The sequence below is a fragment of the Pelobates fuscus genome, chromosome 11 (genome assembly GCF_036172605.1).
Source record: "Pelobates fuscus isolate aPelFus1 chromosome 11, aPelFus1.pri, whole genome shotgun sequence".
NCBI lineage: Eukaryota > Metazoa > Chordata > Amphibia > Anura > Pelobatidae > Pelobates > Pelobates fuscus.
Genome location: NC_086327.1, coordinates 97,667,861 through 97,686,724, shown reverse-complemented (window position 1 = coordinate 97,686,724; position 18,864 = coordinate 97,667,861). Strand labels below are relative to the sequence as shown.

The following is an 18,864-nucleotide window of genomic DNA, read 5'->3' as shown; positions in this document are numbered from 1 at the left end:
GAAATTTTCACTATTATAAATTTACCTTGTTATACACCCTTGGCTGTCAATAAGACAACCGGTCATGTCACTTCCTGGTTTGGTTAGCGCAGTCAGTGTATATAAACTCAAGAGGCGGCAATTGCTCAGAGCACCTGCCATACAAAGACTTATCAATGAGCTGCATTTGGGAGTTTGTGATTGGACAGTCACAGAAAGTGTGGGCTCGAGAACAATGGGGCCAAGCTTGCAGCAGAAAATGTTTTTTCCGCTTTTGCAAGCTGTTTAAAAAAAAAAATAATAATATATATATATATTTTTTTTTTTTTAAAACATTGTTAAACACAAGTTTGCACACACCAGTCAAGCCATAAGACTTGCTCTTACCACAGAATTCTCACTTTAACAGTGCTCTCACACTTCTGGGTGGGCGTATGCAAATTATCTCAACAAAGAACCACATTTACGCGCACCCAGAATCCCTTGCAGTAGTGAGAGCACTAAGTGAGATTTCTGTGGTAAAAGCAAGTCTTATGGCTTGACTGGTGTGTGCAGACTTGTGTTTAACAATGTCTTAACTATCACTTACTTCAGGTGGTAGGGGTTTTCATCCATACTTTTGGTTACATATATGTAATTTATAAAAACGCACCTTTTTGGTATTCATGACCTTTGTTATTGGTGGTTGGAAAAATAGTAATTTTTGCTAATAGATATAAAATTATTATTATTATTAATAAAAATTATTTTTTTCTAACGCATTTTGTGTTCATGTATTTTTCTTTTCTTTTTTTTTTTTTGGGGCCATAAAAGACGTCACGGACATTGATCGGTTTCTGAATGCATTTTACAAAAGGCAAACGGATGTTGTGGAAGCGGCACAGAAATTGCTATCAGATGAAAATGCTCCTGAAAGACAAAAAATGCTTGCAGATTTTATCCAAAATTTGAAGGAGGATATCTTGGCTGAAAGTCGAGAAGATGATCAACCATGGTTTGAAGGTCAGCGTATCTTTTCGTTGTGAAATATGATTTATTTTATCTGTTCATTAATCAACAACTTCAATCATTACGATACAAAATGAGGATTCCTAGTTTATCTTCTAGAAGAATAAAAACGACATTTGTTTAATCCCCTGATCTCTCTCTTTGGGAAAAGGAGACATATGAATGTGCCTTTGATAGCACATATTCTATTATGGTCTAGGGAGTTTGCCGTTTCAGATGTTGAGAGTATCTGCGAGGTCCCTGTTTATGTCCATGGGTATGCATGCAGTAACCATTCATTTATATTTCAACGACATCAGAATTACTCACCACCAATCATTTATAATTTCAGAGAGACACAATATAGAGAAGTGAAGTCCAGTTTTTCAGATAGATAGATTAGTAGCTCATATGTCCTCTTGAAAGCTGTGGGTACATTTTTACAAACTGCTTTCCTAGAGGCTGCTGGTATTCCAAACCGTTATACATATGCACACCAACTGCACTTTGAAATATACATGTTCAACAACCTTCTTAAAGGTACATGCCAAGCATCATAGCTATGGCTATTCTAGTTGCTATTGTCAGAAGCGTAAGTAGAAACCATGTGGCCCAGGTGCAAGAATCTCCCCCCCCCCCCCCCCCCCCCCCCCAAAAAGAAAACGTAATGGACTCCAGGCAGAGCTTTCTTGACGTTTACCCTCAGCCAGAGACAATATCCCTCCCTAATGTAATTACACTTGTTATACTTTGGTGTATAACTCGTGTAGGACTCCCAGCCAACACCTCTCTACAAAAAACTATAATCACTTAGGTGTCCCTTCCATGCGGTGCCTTTGCCCTACCGGACATTGTGGAGCCGAATCGGTCAACCAGTTGCCATCAGGAACTAGTAAGATGATCACTGAGGCACACTGCATGGCCCACTGCATTGGATTGTGTATCGGATTTCGAGTCTGCTATCTGGTGAAACTTTACTTGGGTAGCACTCTGTCAAAAGACTATCAAATAGGGTACTTTTTGAAAGGGAAACAGGGAGGTAATGAGATATCCAAAGACACTAAGAACTTGAGGGAGTTCTGTGTCCTGTGTGATTCAGTTATGTCCCAGACACCAAGGCGCCAGGGTGGGGCATGAATTGTGTGCTGTAAACTAGCCTGTTGTTCCTGCTTTTACCCTTCATCAAGTCTAGTCTTGGCTGTGGATTGAGGACACTGCTATAATGACTCTAAACCTCCTGCACCTTGGAAAGGGAATACTTGGCGGAGATACTCAGACTGAGTATATGAGCTTCGCCACACACACTGTAACAGTTTGGGAATTTAAAGAAATAATAGTTCATGAACTTGACAACACCACCAATAGTTGATAAAATATAATTATTGCTGCTACTGTGTTCAGAAACCCACGCTCAGTTCCCTAGTAATCTTTCAAAAGGTCTGTAGATTGCCTCATTCAGAGTGATTTCCTTTATTGTACATTATTATGCTCAAGTCAACATTACAGTCTCAATCAATAAGCAACAGAACATCTGTCTCTTGAAAATTCCCACTCCACAGTCACATTTCGTGAATACAAATTTCTCTAATCCCCTTAGCAATATCTCCATATTTATTCAGTTAAACAAATACAATTACATATGAGTGGGATTTTGTCTGTTTAAAGAAAAGTTGGGATTATCTATGGGGGGCCTCTTCAGATAGGATTTCTGAAATTGTCGGGGAGCTTTTAAACACCAGTGTCGATGCTCCTAACAGTGATTGCAACATCACCAGTCAGAGAACAAGATCTTACTGTGTCACTGTAATCTTGAAGTGCTTTGCTGCTATTTATTTGACATTAATACTGCCTTTTTTTCAGACCGGTTTCTTCTTCATTTTACTTTTCCCCATTCCCCAACCAATATTTCATTTGTGGTCACTCAGACAGCTGCCCACTGGCTAGCTCATCCAAGCCAAGTCTTGTCTCTAACTTTTTGAAATGTGAAAATGTTGGAGCACAATCTCTTGCACAACATCACATACAGGCATCAGTCATGTCAGTGAGGGCGGTTTTGAACATTCATTGTAACACCGCAAGCGGCTTCTCAAAATCAATGACACCCACACATGACCGTAAAAAGAAGTTGCATGTGGCTCTAATTCATTTGCATAAGCCGATATGTCATTTTTATAAGCCGACCAAGTTGCTCTTTATTTTGCATGCTCAGGACGTGTCCCATACCTCTCAAAGTTCGAGCAGGAGAGACCGCATTAGTTTGCCAAATTCTTTTTTTTTTTCTTTTTTTTTGGAGGTATGGAGTGAATAAGAAATCTTCAGCACTCTAACAACTGCAGACTAAGACTTTGATGCTTGGCAAACCAATAGGTTTGTTGAAGATTGCATTACTGTAATTTAAGTACTGTATTTTAATTAACTGAACAGCAAACTATAAAATGTTTGTCTTATTTTTATCTTAGGTTTAGAACCTCGATTCAGAAACAAATCTAGTTACATGAGGTACAGCTGTGAAAGCCGGGTTCGAAGTTATATGAAAGAGGTAATGCATGATAGTATTTTTTTAAATCCTTGCACTATTTATATGCTACAGATAGATGGTCTGCGTAAGGCTAACTGAATTGCATATGTAAAGGAGCTGTCTAGTCACCATAATCATAACCCAAACTGAGGGTTGAAGAGGCCCTTGCTCGCTAGAATTGCTCATTCAGAAGTGGAACTTATACATTAGCAGTATAAATTTTATTCATATTTTAAAGCAAGTCATTGGTTGAGCAGGTCACCAAATTGGCTGAACCAAAGGATGGCATTAAAACATGGAAGAAATTGATATTGCATATGCAGAAGTGGAACCTCCGTATAGCAATAGACTAGAGAAAACCTGACAGTTCTTGCATCGAAAACACATGTTTTGGTCAGATAGCTTGAAAACGAATTGACCACAAATCAGAAAACTATGTCTGCAGTATAATGGCACCATAAACGATACATCATCATGCAGTGGTTAGGGTGTCTATCTCCTTCAAAGTGACACATCAGGTTGTATTCTACATTTAATGTATTCTAGAGAATTGTGGATCTATACATATCCCATAAATACCTCCACAGCAGAGATTTATGGAATGCCAGTAGATCTCAGATTTTTCATATACTTAATGAATAAGAAGCTGTGAGTAAGTGTATTTATGCACGTGTCACTATGGAATAGAATGTAATGTGAATATTGCAAATTAGACAAAAGAAAAACCACAAAACATAAAACTGACTTAATGCACCCCCTGCTCCAAAGTATGTTTTATTATTTGTATGCATGATGCTGTATAATGTGTTCCTGCTCACAGAATGCAATTGTTGGTATGATGTTTAGCCCTTCACTACAAACTGATTTTGCACATAAAAAACATACCCAAAATCAGAGTATTTTGGGCGTCCTGGAAAGTAATGTTTACATTTATTTTTTTCTCCAGTCTGTATAGATAGCAAATTGTTTAATGGAAATAAAACCGGAAAAAAATATTTGTTGGACCGAAACACTTTTAGAAAATCATGTAATAAATAATGAAGTTACCAATAAGAACAGTGTGTTGTAAACAAACAACATTTCTCAATATATACGGTAGTTTAAAGTTTACATCCTTTTCCATAAGAGAACTATCATAAAACCAGATACTTGGAGTGTCACACTAAAGTTTTGCAGGACCTCTTGGTCTTTTATATTTGAAAGCGATTGTCATCAATTACTTTTATGCTTTAAGAATTATACTGCGCTGCAGGAAATGCTGGTGCTTATAAATGAATAATATTTAATTATATGTGTTACTTTCTTGCTGTGCCTGCTGTGTATGGAAGAGGGACACTGATAAGTACTTACAAGGAAAATTATGAGAAACAAAATATTTTTTCGACATGTAATACATTAATAGTTTTAGAGTACATTAAGGACATAAAAAGATACATAAAGGAGAAATTAATGACCGTTAGGAATAAATCGTTAGAAACGATTAGGCAATTGTTACTCTGTGTCATAGAAAAACTATCTGCATGTTAAACACTAAGAGTACAAAGAATACAGTGGGACAGTTAGCCACAGCCAAAACATAATTAAATAGCATTTATACCCCCCCCCCCCTATATCTTTGCTAATGACAAAAAGAAGCAGGCAGTCTGTCTTTGAAAGTTGTGAATACTTTGCACTTTTCAATGCATCCATTTCATTTTTAAAAGGTGCCATATATTTGGCCTCTCAGTTGGTTGTACAAGCAGATTTCATTAGAATTCCAAGATACCTAGTGGCTTCTTTGAAGTTGTTGTCTTGTCTCTAGGTGCAGAGCTTCGGTGCTATTGTAGATCCAGTGGCAAGGGATGAGTACAAGAGGATCACAGAGACCATGAGCAACGAGTTGAAAGCTGTGAGATACAATGGCCGTTACTTTGATCGAACAGAACAGAAGGCTAATCGTCTTTGTACTTCGGAAGGATGGTTTTCTTGCCAAGTAAGACACATTTTCAATTTACAACATTACTAATGAAATGTCAGAAAGCACAGATTTCTGCCAAGGGCAAGAAAAATGTATATTTAAAAAAAAAAAAAATTGAATAATGCTTTCAATGCTTTCCTATGGGGATTTCAGCAACGCTGGAGGTCATCATATAGAGTGAGGACGTCCAACGACGTTATAGCACACTTTTCGTGTTCTATGAACACGGAAGTGTCCTCTAGTGGCTGTCTAGTAGACTGCCACTAAAGGAGGACTTAACCCTTCAAGGTAAATATTGCAGTTTATGAAAACTGCAATAATTACACTTGCAGGGTTAAGGGTAGTGGGAGTTGGCACCCAGACCACTCCAACGGGCAGAAGTGGTCTGGGTGCCTGGAGTGTCCCTTTAAAAAAGCACAGGTTCCAACCCCAGTTGTACTCCTCTATGAAGCACTTTTCGTTATCTAGATAATACACATTGTCTGAGCTACTGATCCAGGAGATTCTCTGCCTTCAAGATAAATAATGTTGTATTATCTATTATTTGGTATATGATTCATTGTTGCTGACATATTCTTATGTATTAAACCAGTCAACAAAGGAAAAGGGTTGATCAAATAGGCAGTCATGCTGTTGCAGTGGTTATAATTGAAGGGATACTGTAAGCACTAAAACTTTAGGTTTAGTTTTTTTTAAAGCAGTTGCGGTGCGTAAATCATGCTCCTGCAGTCTCACTGCTCAATTATCTGCCATTTAGGATTTAAATAACCTTTTCCCATTTTTGCAGCTATAGTCACACTTCCTCTGGCTGTGATTCACACAGCCTGCATGAAAAATGTGTTTCGTTATTAATCCGGTATGACAGCATAGTTTGTTTGCTTTAGAAGCTTTTATCTCCTGTTAATCAAACTTTAAGTACACACAGGAGGCTCATGCAAGCTGTAGCAGACTATTACCAGGCCAAAAGATAATAAATTCCAAATTAAACAGACTGTACAATAAAGGAAGTGTAAACATTAGATCTCTCTTTACAGAAAATGTGTAGGGATATTGTGTAAGTCATATGCAGGGAAGGTGTGACTAGGCTGCATAAACAAAGTCATTTAACACCTAGCAGAGAATTAAAGGACCACTCTAGGCACCCAGACCACTTCAGCTTAATGAAGTGGTCTGGGTGCCAGGTCCAGCTAGCTTTTACCCTTTTTTTTTATAAACATAGCAGTTTCAGAGAAACTGCTATGTTTATACTGAGGGTTAAGCCAGCCTCCAGAGTCTCTAGTGGCTGTCTCATTGACAGCCGCTAGAGGCGCTTGCATGCTTCTCACTGTGAAAATCACAGTGAGAGCACGCAAGCGTCCATAGGAAAGCATTGTGAATGCTTTCCTATGCGACCGGCTGAATGCGAGCGCGGCTCCTGCCGCGCATGCGCATTCAGCCGATGACGTCGCGAGGAAGAAGAGGAGGAGGAGGAAAGCTCCCCGCCCGGCGCTGGAGAAAGGTAAGTTTAACCTCTTCCTCCCCCCAGAGCCCGGCGGCACCCTCAGGGCACTCTCAGGTGGGGGCACCCTCAGGGCACTCTAGTGCCAGGAAAACGAGTATGTTTTCCTGGCACTAGAGTGGTCCTTTAAGCAGTTAGACTGCAGGGGCATCATCTATACACCAAAACCACTCCATTAAGCTAAAGTTGTTTGGTGCTTATAGTGTCCCTTAAACTGTAAACCAGGAGATTATCAATTGTTTCGTTCTAATTATGTGTGTTTATGTAGTAACTTGTACATCTCTGCTGAACATGTTGGACACATCTTTCCCATACATTAAACTGTGTTAAAAGTGTTCATTTCCAATAAAACCAAGTTACATTTGTAAGTCCTTGGTTATGAATCTGTTTTTCCTCTTGTTAATGAAACTTTGTTTATGAAGTTTTATATATTTTCTATATCTTAACATGCATACATGGAATGAAAAACTCAAGCAAATTGTCTTCCAGGGTCCGTTTGATGTTGAGGCCTGCATTTCAAAGCACTCCATTAATCCCTACAGTAACAGAGAGAGCCGAATTCTATTCAGTACATGGAATCTGGACCACATGTAAGTTTAACTTGGATACTAAAGTGGTTCTATCACAAATATGGTATTGCTAGTTGTATTATTGCCTATAATTTTTGTCTGAGGCATCAGGTGACGTCGGAGGGGGCAGAGCGAGGCGCTGGAATTGGTAAGTACAGTAAGGGCATTTCAACTCTTACTATGCTGGGTCGGGGGGTTCGAGGGAGCTATAGTTCTAGGAATACAAGTTTTCTTACACTCATATGTAATTGCATCTAATTAACTGAATAAATATGGCGATATTGCAAGGGGATTAGAGAAATACTAGGAATACAACTTTAATATGAAAGAGGTAAATTATGGTTAAATAGACATATAGCATAAATCCAAGGTTTTGTTTTGGTCAGAACTTGTACATTTGCTCTGTACTTAAGGAGTCAACCATAAGGTGACGTAAGGTGCAGGGGCGGATCCAGAGCCTTATCTCGGTGGCACTGATAGATTATTTAAAGAAACAATTCAGGCACAATAACCACTACAGTTCTCTGTAGTCGTTATGATGCCAGGAGTGCCGTGGTGCCCTCCCAGAGTAAATAGTCAAACCGTTTAAGAACAGTTTGACAATTTACCTGGGGTCTGCCAGGATAGGATCTGTAGTAGTGGATAGGGCCTCTAGTAGTGTGTGTGCGTGTGGTGCAGTATGTGTGTTTGGGAGGCAGTGAGTGTGCGAGGGGTGCAGCGTGTGTATGGGGGTGCAGTGGAGCACTGTGTGTGCAGGAGGGGCAGTGTGTGTGTTTGTGTAAGGGGTGTAGTGTGTGCATGGGAGTGCAGTGTATATATGTAGTGCAGTGAGAGCACTGTGTGTATGGGTCCAATGTGTGTATGGGAGTGCAGTGGGGGCAGTGTGTGTATGGGGGTACAGTGGGGGCAGTGTGTGTATGGGGGGCTGTTGGGGCAGTGTGTGTGTGTATTGGAGGCTGTGGGGGCAGTGTGTGTGTGTATGGGGGGGTGGGGGCAGTGTGTGTAGTTGGGGGAGTAGGTTGATTAAAACAAATGTGTCGGCCCTGCTGGGAAGAGCATCGGCTCTCGGTGAGAGCATTTTCCCGTTACCCCCCCCCCAGATCCACCACTGGTTAGGTGGGAATTTAAAAAAAGCTATAGTTGAACGAGCTGGATCAAAGTAAGCAAACTACATATAACAGATGATGGAAACCTATTGCTAGAAGCCAGTTACAAGATATAGCACACCATTGCAAAGTGACAGTGGTGCCTAGGTAACGTAGCTGGAGCTGTGTGTTATGTAACACTGTGCTACTTAGTACGGCCACCTGGCAGGCTGGCATGATTCTAATGCATACACAATAGATGGTTCCTACAGGAATTTAGCCAGTTGCAGGCACACACTAGGTTTCCTATACATGTCACATGTAAAACTAGAGTCTCCAAACATACTAATGCAGGCAGTACCGCACCAAGAGTTAACAGCCATGAGATGGCGATAATGCTAAAGAAATGTAAAGCTGCACATTATTTGTTTTACATGTGACAACATTGATCTAACCTTGAATAACATTTTAGTTTTACTGTATCTGTAATCTTGACAATTTGTTTAATAAAGGTTATATTCTATTATTTATTTATGTTAGTATTTAACAAATAGCATTAAATTGCCTTTTATTCAGCAATAGAGAATAGAAAAAAAATATTTTTTAAACTACAATGCTTATAATTACAAAGGGTCTAAAAACTCATCCCGGGATCTACATTGTCCATTTCAAAAGGCACTATAGTCACCAAAACAACTTTAGCTTAATGAAGCAGTTTTAATGTATAGATCATGATTCTGCAGTCTCACTGCTCAATTCTCTGCAATTTAGTAGTTAAATCCCTTTTATTTGTCCATGAAGCCCTAGCCACACCATGCATGAAAAAAAAATAAAATGTTTCACTTTCAATTAGATGTAACTTACCGGTACTTTAAAAGTTCTTACTGTCTGCTCTCTAAAGTGAATGTTAATCATACACAGGAGGCTTCTGTGGGGTGTAGCAAGCTATCAACAGTGCAGGGAATAATACATTTTAAATTAAATAGAATTTGCAAAGAAAGAAGTATAAACATTAGCTGACTCTTTACAGGAAGTGTTTATGAAGGCTGTGCAAAGAGGTGTGACTAAGGTGTATAAACAAAGTGATTTAACTCCTAAATGGCAGAGAATTGAGCAGTGACACTGCAGGGAAATGATTTATACACCAAAACTGATCCAATAAGCTAAAGTTGTTTTTGGTGACTATAGTGTCCCTTTAACCATAGAGTGCTCAGAGTAGTTGTAAATGGAAATTTTTAAAATTTGAGAAAAATGGTACTTGAATACCTCAGAGTTCTGTTCTGGGTCAGGCAGCGGCATCACTAGGGCCCCCACCCCTCCCTACATCATGCCGTGGCCCCCTTGTCCCCCCCCCCAATTGAAATTGAAGTCAGGAGCACCGAGTCTCCCTTCACAAGCTGCAGCAGTGCTGTCACTGTGCATCTGTGTTCCATCCTTTCCCCACGAGCGGCCAGAGGGGGCACAGTGCTGGGAGGAATTCCTCCTGGGTCAGCACAGGGGAGAGACAGGGAGAGGAAGATCTGATTGTGCCACCCCCTCCCTGCAAGGTAAGATAAGGGAAAGAGGAATATTCTTTTTTTTTTTTTTTTTTTAAACAATTATGAAAGTAAAAATTGTAAAGCTCTTCCCTATCCCACTCTCTACACCCCCCTGAACACAGTACAACCTAACAAACAGTGAACCACCACATACAGTGCACTCCCACCAACACAGTGTACACAATTGCATACACACAGTGCACCTCTCAAACACATCCTCTCTTCACCCACATACACACTTCTTCCTTCTTCTACATACCTTCACCCCCACACACATACATACTTCACCCTATTACACACCTAATCACACACTACAGCCCTTAGTTACACAAAGTACACCATAAACAGACTCCTATATACACACACACTTCACCACAGCCCCTTCTAAACGCCATGGAAAATGATCTTGCATCTCCTGAAAATGTTTTCCAGTTTCCGTGAAAAGGTGTTTTGTGTAATAAGGAAGGCACAGTGGTGGAACTACAGGCAGTGCTGTTGTTGCGGTTATACCAGGGCCCATCAAGTGGCCCGTGCAATTAGGGCCACCCGATGGGCGTGTGTCTTCAGGGGCCAAAACAGTTTTTGCACCAGGGCCCACTCTATGTTAGTACCGCCACTGTGCAGTAGCTTCCTCAGAACACAAGCTCTGCCCCTGCATGGAAGATCGCCTCACCGTACGCAAGCTCCGCCCCCAATCTCTGACTGAAACACACACTGACAGATATACACACATTCTGACAGACATACAGTGACAGGCACACACTCTCTGACTGAGACACACTCACAAATTGCTATTTTTATTTTAATTAAAATCCACCCAGACTCCTTTGGGAGAGCTGAGTGGATCTTTCCCTGGCGACCAGTGTGTCAATCTTCCTGCAGTTTCTCTCTACTCCCCTGTGCGCAAGGGAGCAAAGAGGAACTGCAGGAAGGTTACTTGCTCCCTCGCGTGCCGCCTCTATGCTCCCTGCGGCGGCCAGCTTTAATGTTTCCTCCGCGGCTTAGCAAAGGGCTGACAAATGGCAGGTGCCAGGACAAAATGTCTAGTCGCCATGGCGACCGGGGATTTGTTGAGCCCTGTGTGTGTGTGTATGTACATCTAGGTCTGTCTAGCCCCCTCTTTCATTACAGGTAGGTTGCATACATAATTTAGTTGATCGGGTGGCTAGGTGATAGACTAGGTTGAATAATTTAAAGTTGGTTACATGCGGACTAGGCAAATATCATATCCGAGGGAGAGAAAAAAACAAGGAGAAGAGACAAGGACAGAACTTAGTAAAACATACGTTGCATAGTTACTCTGGACCTGTGTGTCACAAGAGCTAAGTCAGGCTAGTGCATTCACATAAAACAGGCATGGCGATCATAACAGGATTGTGAGTGTTTGGGACTAGCATTTAAGTGTGGGAGCGGTTAGGCTCTTCCATCGAGTGTGGCATAAGTACATGTAATATCGTGTGTGTTATTGAGCATATAAACATTTTAAGCTATATTTTTGAAACCGTTGAGTATCAGATAACAAGCAAGTGAATACTCATTTAGCTCTGCTCTGCTGACCGGAGTGGTGGCAGGGAGAGAGGCTACTGCAAACCTTCACCCTACGCCACTGGTGTGCTGGAGTAGGTAGTCCATGCTGTGACTTGTCGTGTTGCCGTTGATCCGGTCATCCGTGAAGGGGATCTGAGATGGGGCGAGATGTTGTGGGCTTTTGGACCTTGGTACAGCCGAGTGGTGCTTATGGGAGTTGCCATCCCGTAAGTCCGTGAGTATCGCTGCCCCAGTACCTCGGGCTTTGTGCCGGTGTCCCGCTGCAGTATGTCCCACACTCCCTAAGCGACCAGCTCTCCGGTACCTTCTCAGCCTCCACCTTGTGCGTAGAGGATCCCGTGGGACAGCCACACCTTGTGAAGGTCGTAACGGTGCGTTAGATTCTTTTGAGTGAGTATGTGGCTCTAGGTCATCTGTGCAGGGCAGTGTTGTGGTTTCTTTAGTCGTGTGCCCTCTTTCTGCCCCCGTCTGCCGTGGGTTTGTTGCTTACTTGGCAAGGAGCACGGGAGCATTGACCGAGAGGCGGTCTGGAGTGTGCCGGTCTGCTGGGTCGGAGACTTGGCTGGAAACAGTTTGCTTGTGTGCTTGAGCTGGCGCCTTGCCTCCAGTTTCGCCCAGAAATTGGCGAAGTGAGAGTCCAGTTAGGCTAGGAACCTGTCTATGTAGGCCTCGGCTGGGAGAGCAACCGCAGGCGTCGCCATTTTGCTTGCGTGCCGTTTGTCGATGCTGGGTACAGGAGGTAGTGGTAGGTGCCCTCCTGGGACCGGGATGACCCCCGCCAGTCTGTAGGGGGGGGGGGGGGGGGATGTGCAGAGGTCCGCTTGAGTAGTTGTATTTAGCGCTCAGAGAGCGGCCGTCCCTCCGGCGCCAAAGGTGCTTGTAGGCCGCACTTGGTGTCAGCGTAGCTGCGCTAACCAGGTTGTCTTCGTTTGTGGTATCTATCGATTTGTCGCGGTCACTGCGCTGCGGTGCACAGGTTTTTGCGGTGTGATCTGCTGACTGGCGGGATTTATGAAGGATTTTGTCGTGTGGAGCCCAGGAGCTCAGGAAGCATGCTGCCATTCAACCCGCCAGTCAGGCTCCGCCCCTAAATTTGTTTTTTATAATTATGTATTTGAACAGTTTGTTGATTATTTTTTTTTTTTTCCTTTTGCATGGCATAATTGGAAATTTTGTGGGTTTTTTTGCCTTCGTTTGTCTCAACAGCATAAAATAATTGGTTTCAAGGTTGGACTCACACACTCCCTGACAGACACACGCAGACACTCACTGACAGACACACACACAGGCAGACACTTGCTGACATACATACACTCACTCACTGACAGACACACACACACACAGGAAGACTCACTGACATACATTCACTCACTGACAGACTGCAAGAAGAGTCTCCCTCGCCGCCTGCCTGCCTGCCTCCTCTCCTCCCGCCGCAGTCACCTGCCATCAGGGTAAGCAGGTATCTGCTCTGCCATACCAAAAAACTGACAGCTTATGGCCACCTCCTGGGCCTCCTATGAAAAAGCTCCTCCGTGGGCCCTCATTTTCGGGCGCCTGGAGGATCAGCCCGATGCTAAAGGGAGGCGGCTCTAGAGCCGCTCGCCCAGCGCTGCGGCTCAGGACAGGGAGAGCCCACCAGGAAATATCCTGGTGGGTGCCCGCAGCCGGCTGGCGCCCTAGGCAAATACCTAGTTCTGCCAACGGTGGCGCCGGCCCTGACTCTTGTTTTAGTATATTTCTTATGCCTGCCAAAACTTAACAAAAGATGGAGCTTTGAAGACCATTGCGGCAACTGTGAGGGACAGGTTCAGGTAAGTAAAACTCACCTTTCCCTGCGCCACCGGAGCAGTCACCATCAGGGTCTTTGCTAAATATGCAAAGACAGAAGACGATGACAGAGCCGAAATAAAACCATAGTAGCTAGTTGGAAGAATAGCTGAGCTGAAGATTTTTTTTTCCTATTTTGCCTAAAATTTGCAGTTTTATGGTGAATTTAGGACAAGTTACAATTAGTGAGAAAACTTGAGAATGTGGTGCTGTTTAGTTCTGTCTCTGAGTAATAGTTAATTTTCCTTTTTATTCCGATTACCTTTCAGAATTGAGAAGAAGCGAACTATTGTGCCCTGCCTGGTTGAAGCTGTGAAGGAATGCAATGGAAGAGAAATAAACTGGCAATATTTTTACAATTTGCTCTTCACAATAGAAAACTTAAAGCTCGTTCATATTGTTTGCCATAAAAAAACTTCGCATAACCTGTCTTGTGACTCCTCCATGATCTATGGCAAAAGAAAAAAACTCAAACGACTTAAGAAGTGAAAGGTATCAAAGAATTGGTACTTTTCTTTAATTTTTTTTATTTTAATTTTGTGCAGTATTTTTGCAGTACTTGAATGTTCATTGCAGTGGTACTAAAAACCTCTATTTAAAAGTGCACTGGGATTAAGGTGAATGTGCAAGTATTTTTTTCTATATTCAGTGTGGGTTAATGACTATTATAGCATTGCTGCCACCAAGAAGTAGTGGAAGTATGAGCACAAACATTATTCATTTGTTTTTATTTTATACAAAGTATTTAGTACTTTTGAGTGTGTATTGTTTTATAAATGTGCTACATGTGTATTCCCTTCCTTCCTTATTTAAGGCAGACCTACCGGTAATTAATTTTCGCTGATATCCTACTACCTCCTAGAGCCTTTTCAATCACCTATTACATTTATTTTTTATCCTTAATAGTAGTTCCTGCTACCCCCCACAATTAATCTAGTGTTTCTTTTATTATATATATATATATATATATCTATATGTATGTGTGTGTGAATATATATATATATATATATATATATATATATATATATATATATATATATATATATATATACACACACACATACAAGGTAGGTCTAAGTAACTAGTGTCAATTACTAAGAAGGACCCGAATAAATGTATGAATATGCATAATCCAAACCTTAACTGGCCTCAAGGTTGTGTTGTGGCTAGTGAAAATGACCTGCCTCTTATGGCAAATACACTTTGCTGTCGAAACAGGCATGATTGATTTTTAAATGACCTGGGCCTTTGAATTTTGGCACCAGGAGCCAACATTCCGTTTGTGCATGCTCATTAGCGCGTTCGCAACACCCTGGAACGCATCGCCTCCCAGGCGTCAGTTCCATTGAGAGAACACAGACGAAAGGCCTGTGTCTTTGCACCATAACCACGTTAGTAAAATTAAGTGGTAATGGTATTTAGATTGACCCCTTAAGCCCTTTTTATTTAAAAATAAATTAACAAAATTAGCAGAAATGAATTCTGCATATCTTTTATATAATGATCTTTTTCTAAAACAGTTGCCTTTTTGCAGCTAGCCAGAGACTTCCTGTGAAAACTTCACCTATTCCATTTTAGGAATTTACTTGATGACTTATCCTCGTGAAGTACTTAAACGTAGAGAATCATTCCCCTCCGCTACCACATAACATATTTAACTGGTATTTCATTTTTTTTTTATCTGTACCGATCACAAACTGAAACACTTGTGATATTCCTACATCACCTCACAGTTACCAGAGTACGGCTATATCAGTTTCCGATCAGTAAAACTGAAGCAATTATGGACACCCTAAGTTTTTGTTTGTTTGTTTGAAATGTACATATTTAGGTCTGTATATCATGTATTGTAAAAAAAATAATAATAATTTTAAAAAATGGTGCAGAGTCTGACACTTGTGTAAACATGATCAAAGTTCTCAGGGTATATGGCAAAATCGTATCTCACATTTGTATACATTAACTGGAGCTTGTATGAGGGATAAAAAAAAAAAGAGTTTTCCTTTTTTTCTTTTAACTTTTTGTATTTGTTTGTACATAATATTTTTAAATATTTCAAATGCTGGCTAAAAAACTGTCACACTTAAATGAAATGTGGTCTGCCTAGGTTACACAGGGGATATATTTACTCAAGACACATGACAGACAATCTTATGTTTTCGCTTCGGTGTGTGCTAATTTGGGATCTTTTGAGACGATGAGATGTATTATGATATGCTAGTGACCCTTTCATTTTGAGGGTATTGTGCTTGAAATCTAATTACCATGTGATAAATTTAGATAACGTTTGTGTGGTCCTTATAGAGCAATATGTTTTGGTGGGCTGCTTTATCATTTGGGAAATGTACATAAATAAATGTTTTGTTTTCTTTTCATGAAATCTGTTTTGTGCAATTTATATATATCCTCTATCAAACATATGCAGTAAACAAATTGTTTGTTTGTGTGTGTGTGTATATAATGTTGTGTTTGCATTCTGTATGTTGGACAGAAAAATAGTGTATAGAAGTTTGATGTAATTAGGAATTACATATATAGGAATGTGATGTAAAATAAAAGCAAACATGATAAAATGTATTTACCACAAAAGGGCTAAGCAAAATAAGGTGAGCTTTAATTTGCATGAAATTTGACCAGGTACCTAAAGTGTTTAAGGCTTTTAAAATGGAAACCAATCCCTGCAAAGGTTTTCATATATATTTATGGGAGCACTTCTTTATCAGTGTTTTTAGGGTGATCGCAAGAAGCTGAGTAACTGTTATTGCACACGTGATAGTAAGTTTTCCTTTTAGTAGTAGTTGGCACAGAATGAAGTAGATCCTTTGTGCAAGGACACCTAATTCCAGAAGTTGCATTTTTCCTTAATTTTGTAACATGAAATACAGTGGGACCTCGGTTTACAAACGCCTCGGTTAACATAATTTTCGGATTACAAATGAAAATCCATTGAAAATAATGCCTCAGTATACACATTTTTTTTGCAATACAAACAAGTTACCCCAGGATGCATTGCAACTGGGAGGTTTATAGCACCGCCCCCTGCATGCTGGAGCCTGTGGGTAGCACATGGCGTCGAGTGTGGAGGTGTTGGAGCGGCTTTTGCATCGAGTTTTGGAGCCATCCTGGAAATAGTTTTCTGTTGTTTTGGGACTTTTTGGTGCATTTCTCAAGCTGTGGAAAGGTAGGGAGCTGAGCTTTGTCGTTTGCATGCCTTTTATTGTGTGTTCTGCATTGTGGGTTGGTTTCCATGCCAGCTCATTTTGACTTTTTTTCTGACTTCCAGAAAGGATTAATTGGTTTTCAATGCATTCCTATGGGAAACCGCGTTTCGGTTTACACATTTTTTCGCAATAAAAAACGTCCCGGAGAACGCATTAAATTCGTAAACCGAGGTCCCACTGTAACTGCATCTGACAAGTTATTTTTTCTAAATATGTAAAGTGTTTCACTTCTTCAAACATACAAATTGAAGTCCAACAAATGTATTCTGAAGTCGTAGATACTACCATTGCAATAGAGACCACACATGAAAGCTCACTAGTCCATCACGTTGCCAGATCAGGTTGAATCATATTTCTAGTATTGCTTTTGCTTTTTTAGCAGATTGAGAGGTGGTATATAGTGTCCTTGAGCTAGAAGAGAGTCATAATCCAGTGTGAGTTTAAACAGAGTCGGAGACATGACCACACTTTTCTGATTTAATTAGTTCTTGGACATAAGCGAGAGAGTCTTTCCATTCATAAAGAAAACAATATATGTTAACATTTGACACTCACATCATCATGTTTTAGGAATGTATTTACTCTTTTAGAAGAAGAAAACACTAGAGTAGGGTGACAGGTGTATAACTTTGGCTAAAGCTATATTATTACATTATAAACCAAAAACTGTTTTATTTAAACATTGTTTTTGGGTGTAGTAACCATTGCTAGCAGGCCGAGGCCCAATGCTCAATGATTGGGCAGTATAGAGGGAGGGTCTGTGCTGCCATTGGCTATCTACAACTAGCATGCTATGCTTGCTGATGACAGATGCCAAATATGCACAGGATTAACATTAGCCAGCTGGCTAATAATGCTGCTGGAGGGGAAATCATACCTCTGGCAGCAAAGGGCTATAGAATATGTTATTGGCAATAATCAGCATGGTTTTATGAAACATAGGTCATGTCAAACTAACCTAATTGCATTCTATGAAGAAGTAAGTAGAAGTATAGATCAGGGTGTTGCAGTGGATGTGATCTACTTGGATTTTGCCAAGGTGTTTGATTTGGTTCCTCACAATAGGTTAGTGTTCAAACAAAAAAGAAATTAGTATAGAGGAAAAGTCTTGCTCTTGGGTAGAACATTGGCTTAAAAATAGAGTACAGAGAGTTGTCATTAATGGTAAGTTTTCAAGCTGGACAAAAGTGGTAAATGGTGTCCCTCATGGTTCTGTTCTGGGTCCCCTTCAATTTAAAAAATATAAATAATCTTAAAATGGGCATTGAAAGCCATATTTCACTGTTTGCAGATGACACAAAACTCTGTAAAGTAATACAATGTGAGCAGGATTTTGCTTTGCTGCAGAAGGATTTAGATAGATTGGAGGACTGGGTACTCAAATGGCAGATGATTTACCACTCCAGGATAAAGAATGCACAAGCAATTCAATTACTTTCTCTATTATTCTCACTGGGAATATTTTGACACAACTATGTTTCTTAAAATCAATCCCCCTTTTCTCTATTCTATTTTGCATTTGCCTGGGTACACAAAATGAAATTTGGCGAACTATTCACACATATGGACAATAACGTTTTTCCAACAAGTGGAACGCATATGCGTTCCAGCAACGACTGAAACAGGAAACCGCGAACCTGAAGTACGTCATTAGTATGCAGCCGCAAGTGGAAACGTCACGTGAAGGAGACCAACACGGGACAGGTGAATGCAATAGAACAACTACAAAGGGGTATAAAAGACTAACAGCGGAAAGGTAATATTAGCAACTGAGGAAGCCTAAGACATAGGCGAAACGCGTCTTGCTTTTTTGCTATCCCAAAGTGGATTTATTGACTTTACCACTTGTAGTGGTTTTTGCAAGAAATATCTTGCTTTTTATTCTGTATTAATTTTGTATTTTATTTGCTGAAACCCTTCTATTAAAGGAAGTATTGTCTTCACACACGTTTCTGTGTGGACATTTCTCCTTTTTGGGACCAACAAAGAATAATCAACACACCTAAAGGGAGTGGGATTCCTTCCAACTATCCCACAGGTGCCCAGACTGAGCCATAATTCTCTGGCTCTTTCTTTGTGAGTACCTAATTACGAAACCTCCACTGAATTATCCATGTACTGTACGATATTGCACTAG

The 18,864-nt window shown here is 40.6% G+C and overlaps 1 protein-coding gene across 1 annotated transcript in view; it reads left to right on the top strand.

Moving 5' to 3' along the window:
- The window catches only part of DFFB (DNA fragmentation factor subunit beta), a 29,554-nt gene extending 15,180 nt beyond the window's left edge, over positions 1–14,374 (top strand). The window contains exons 3-7 of the mRNA XM_063437109.1: positions 793–981; positions 3,426–3,505; positions 5,286–5,456; positions 7,429–7,529; positions 13,776–14,374. Of these exons, the coding sequence (XP_063293179.1) occupies positions 793–981; positions 3,426–3,505; positions 5,286–5,456; positions 7,429–7,529; positions 13,776–13,995 (761 nt within the window). The 3' untranslated portion in view covers positions 13,996–14,374. The remainder of the gene's footprint in view (positions 1–792; positions 982–3,425; positions 3,506–5,285; positions 5,457–7,428; positions 7,530–13,775) is intronic.
- Positions 14,375–18,864: the final 4,490 nt, after the last annotated feature.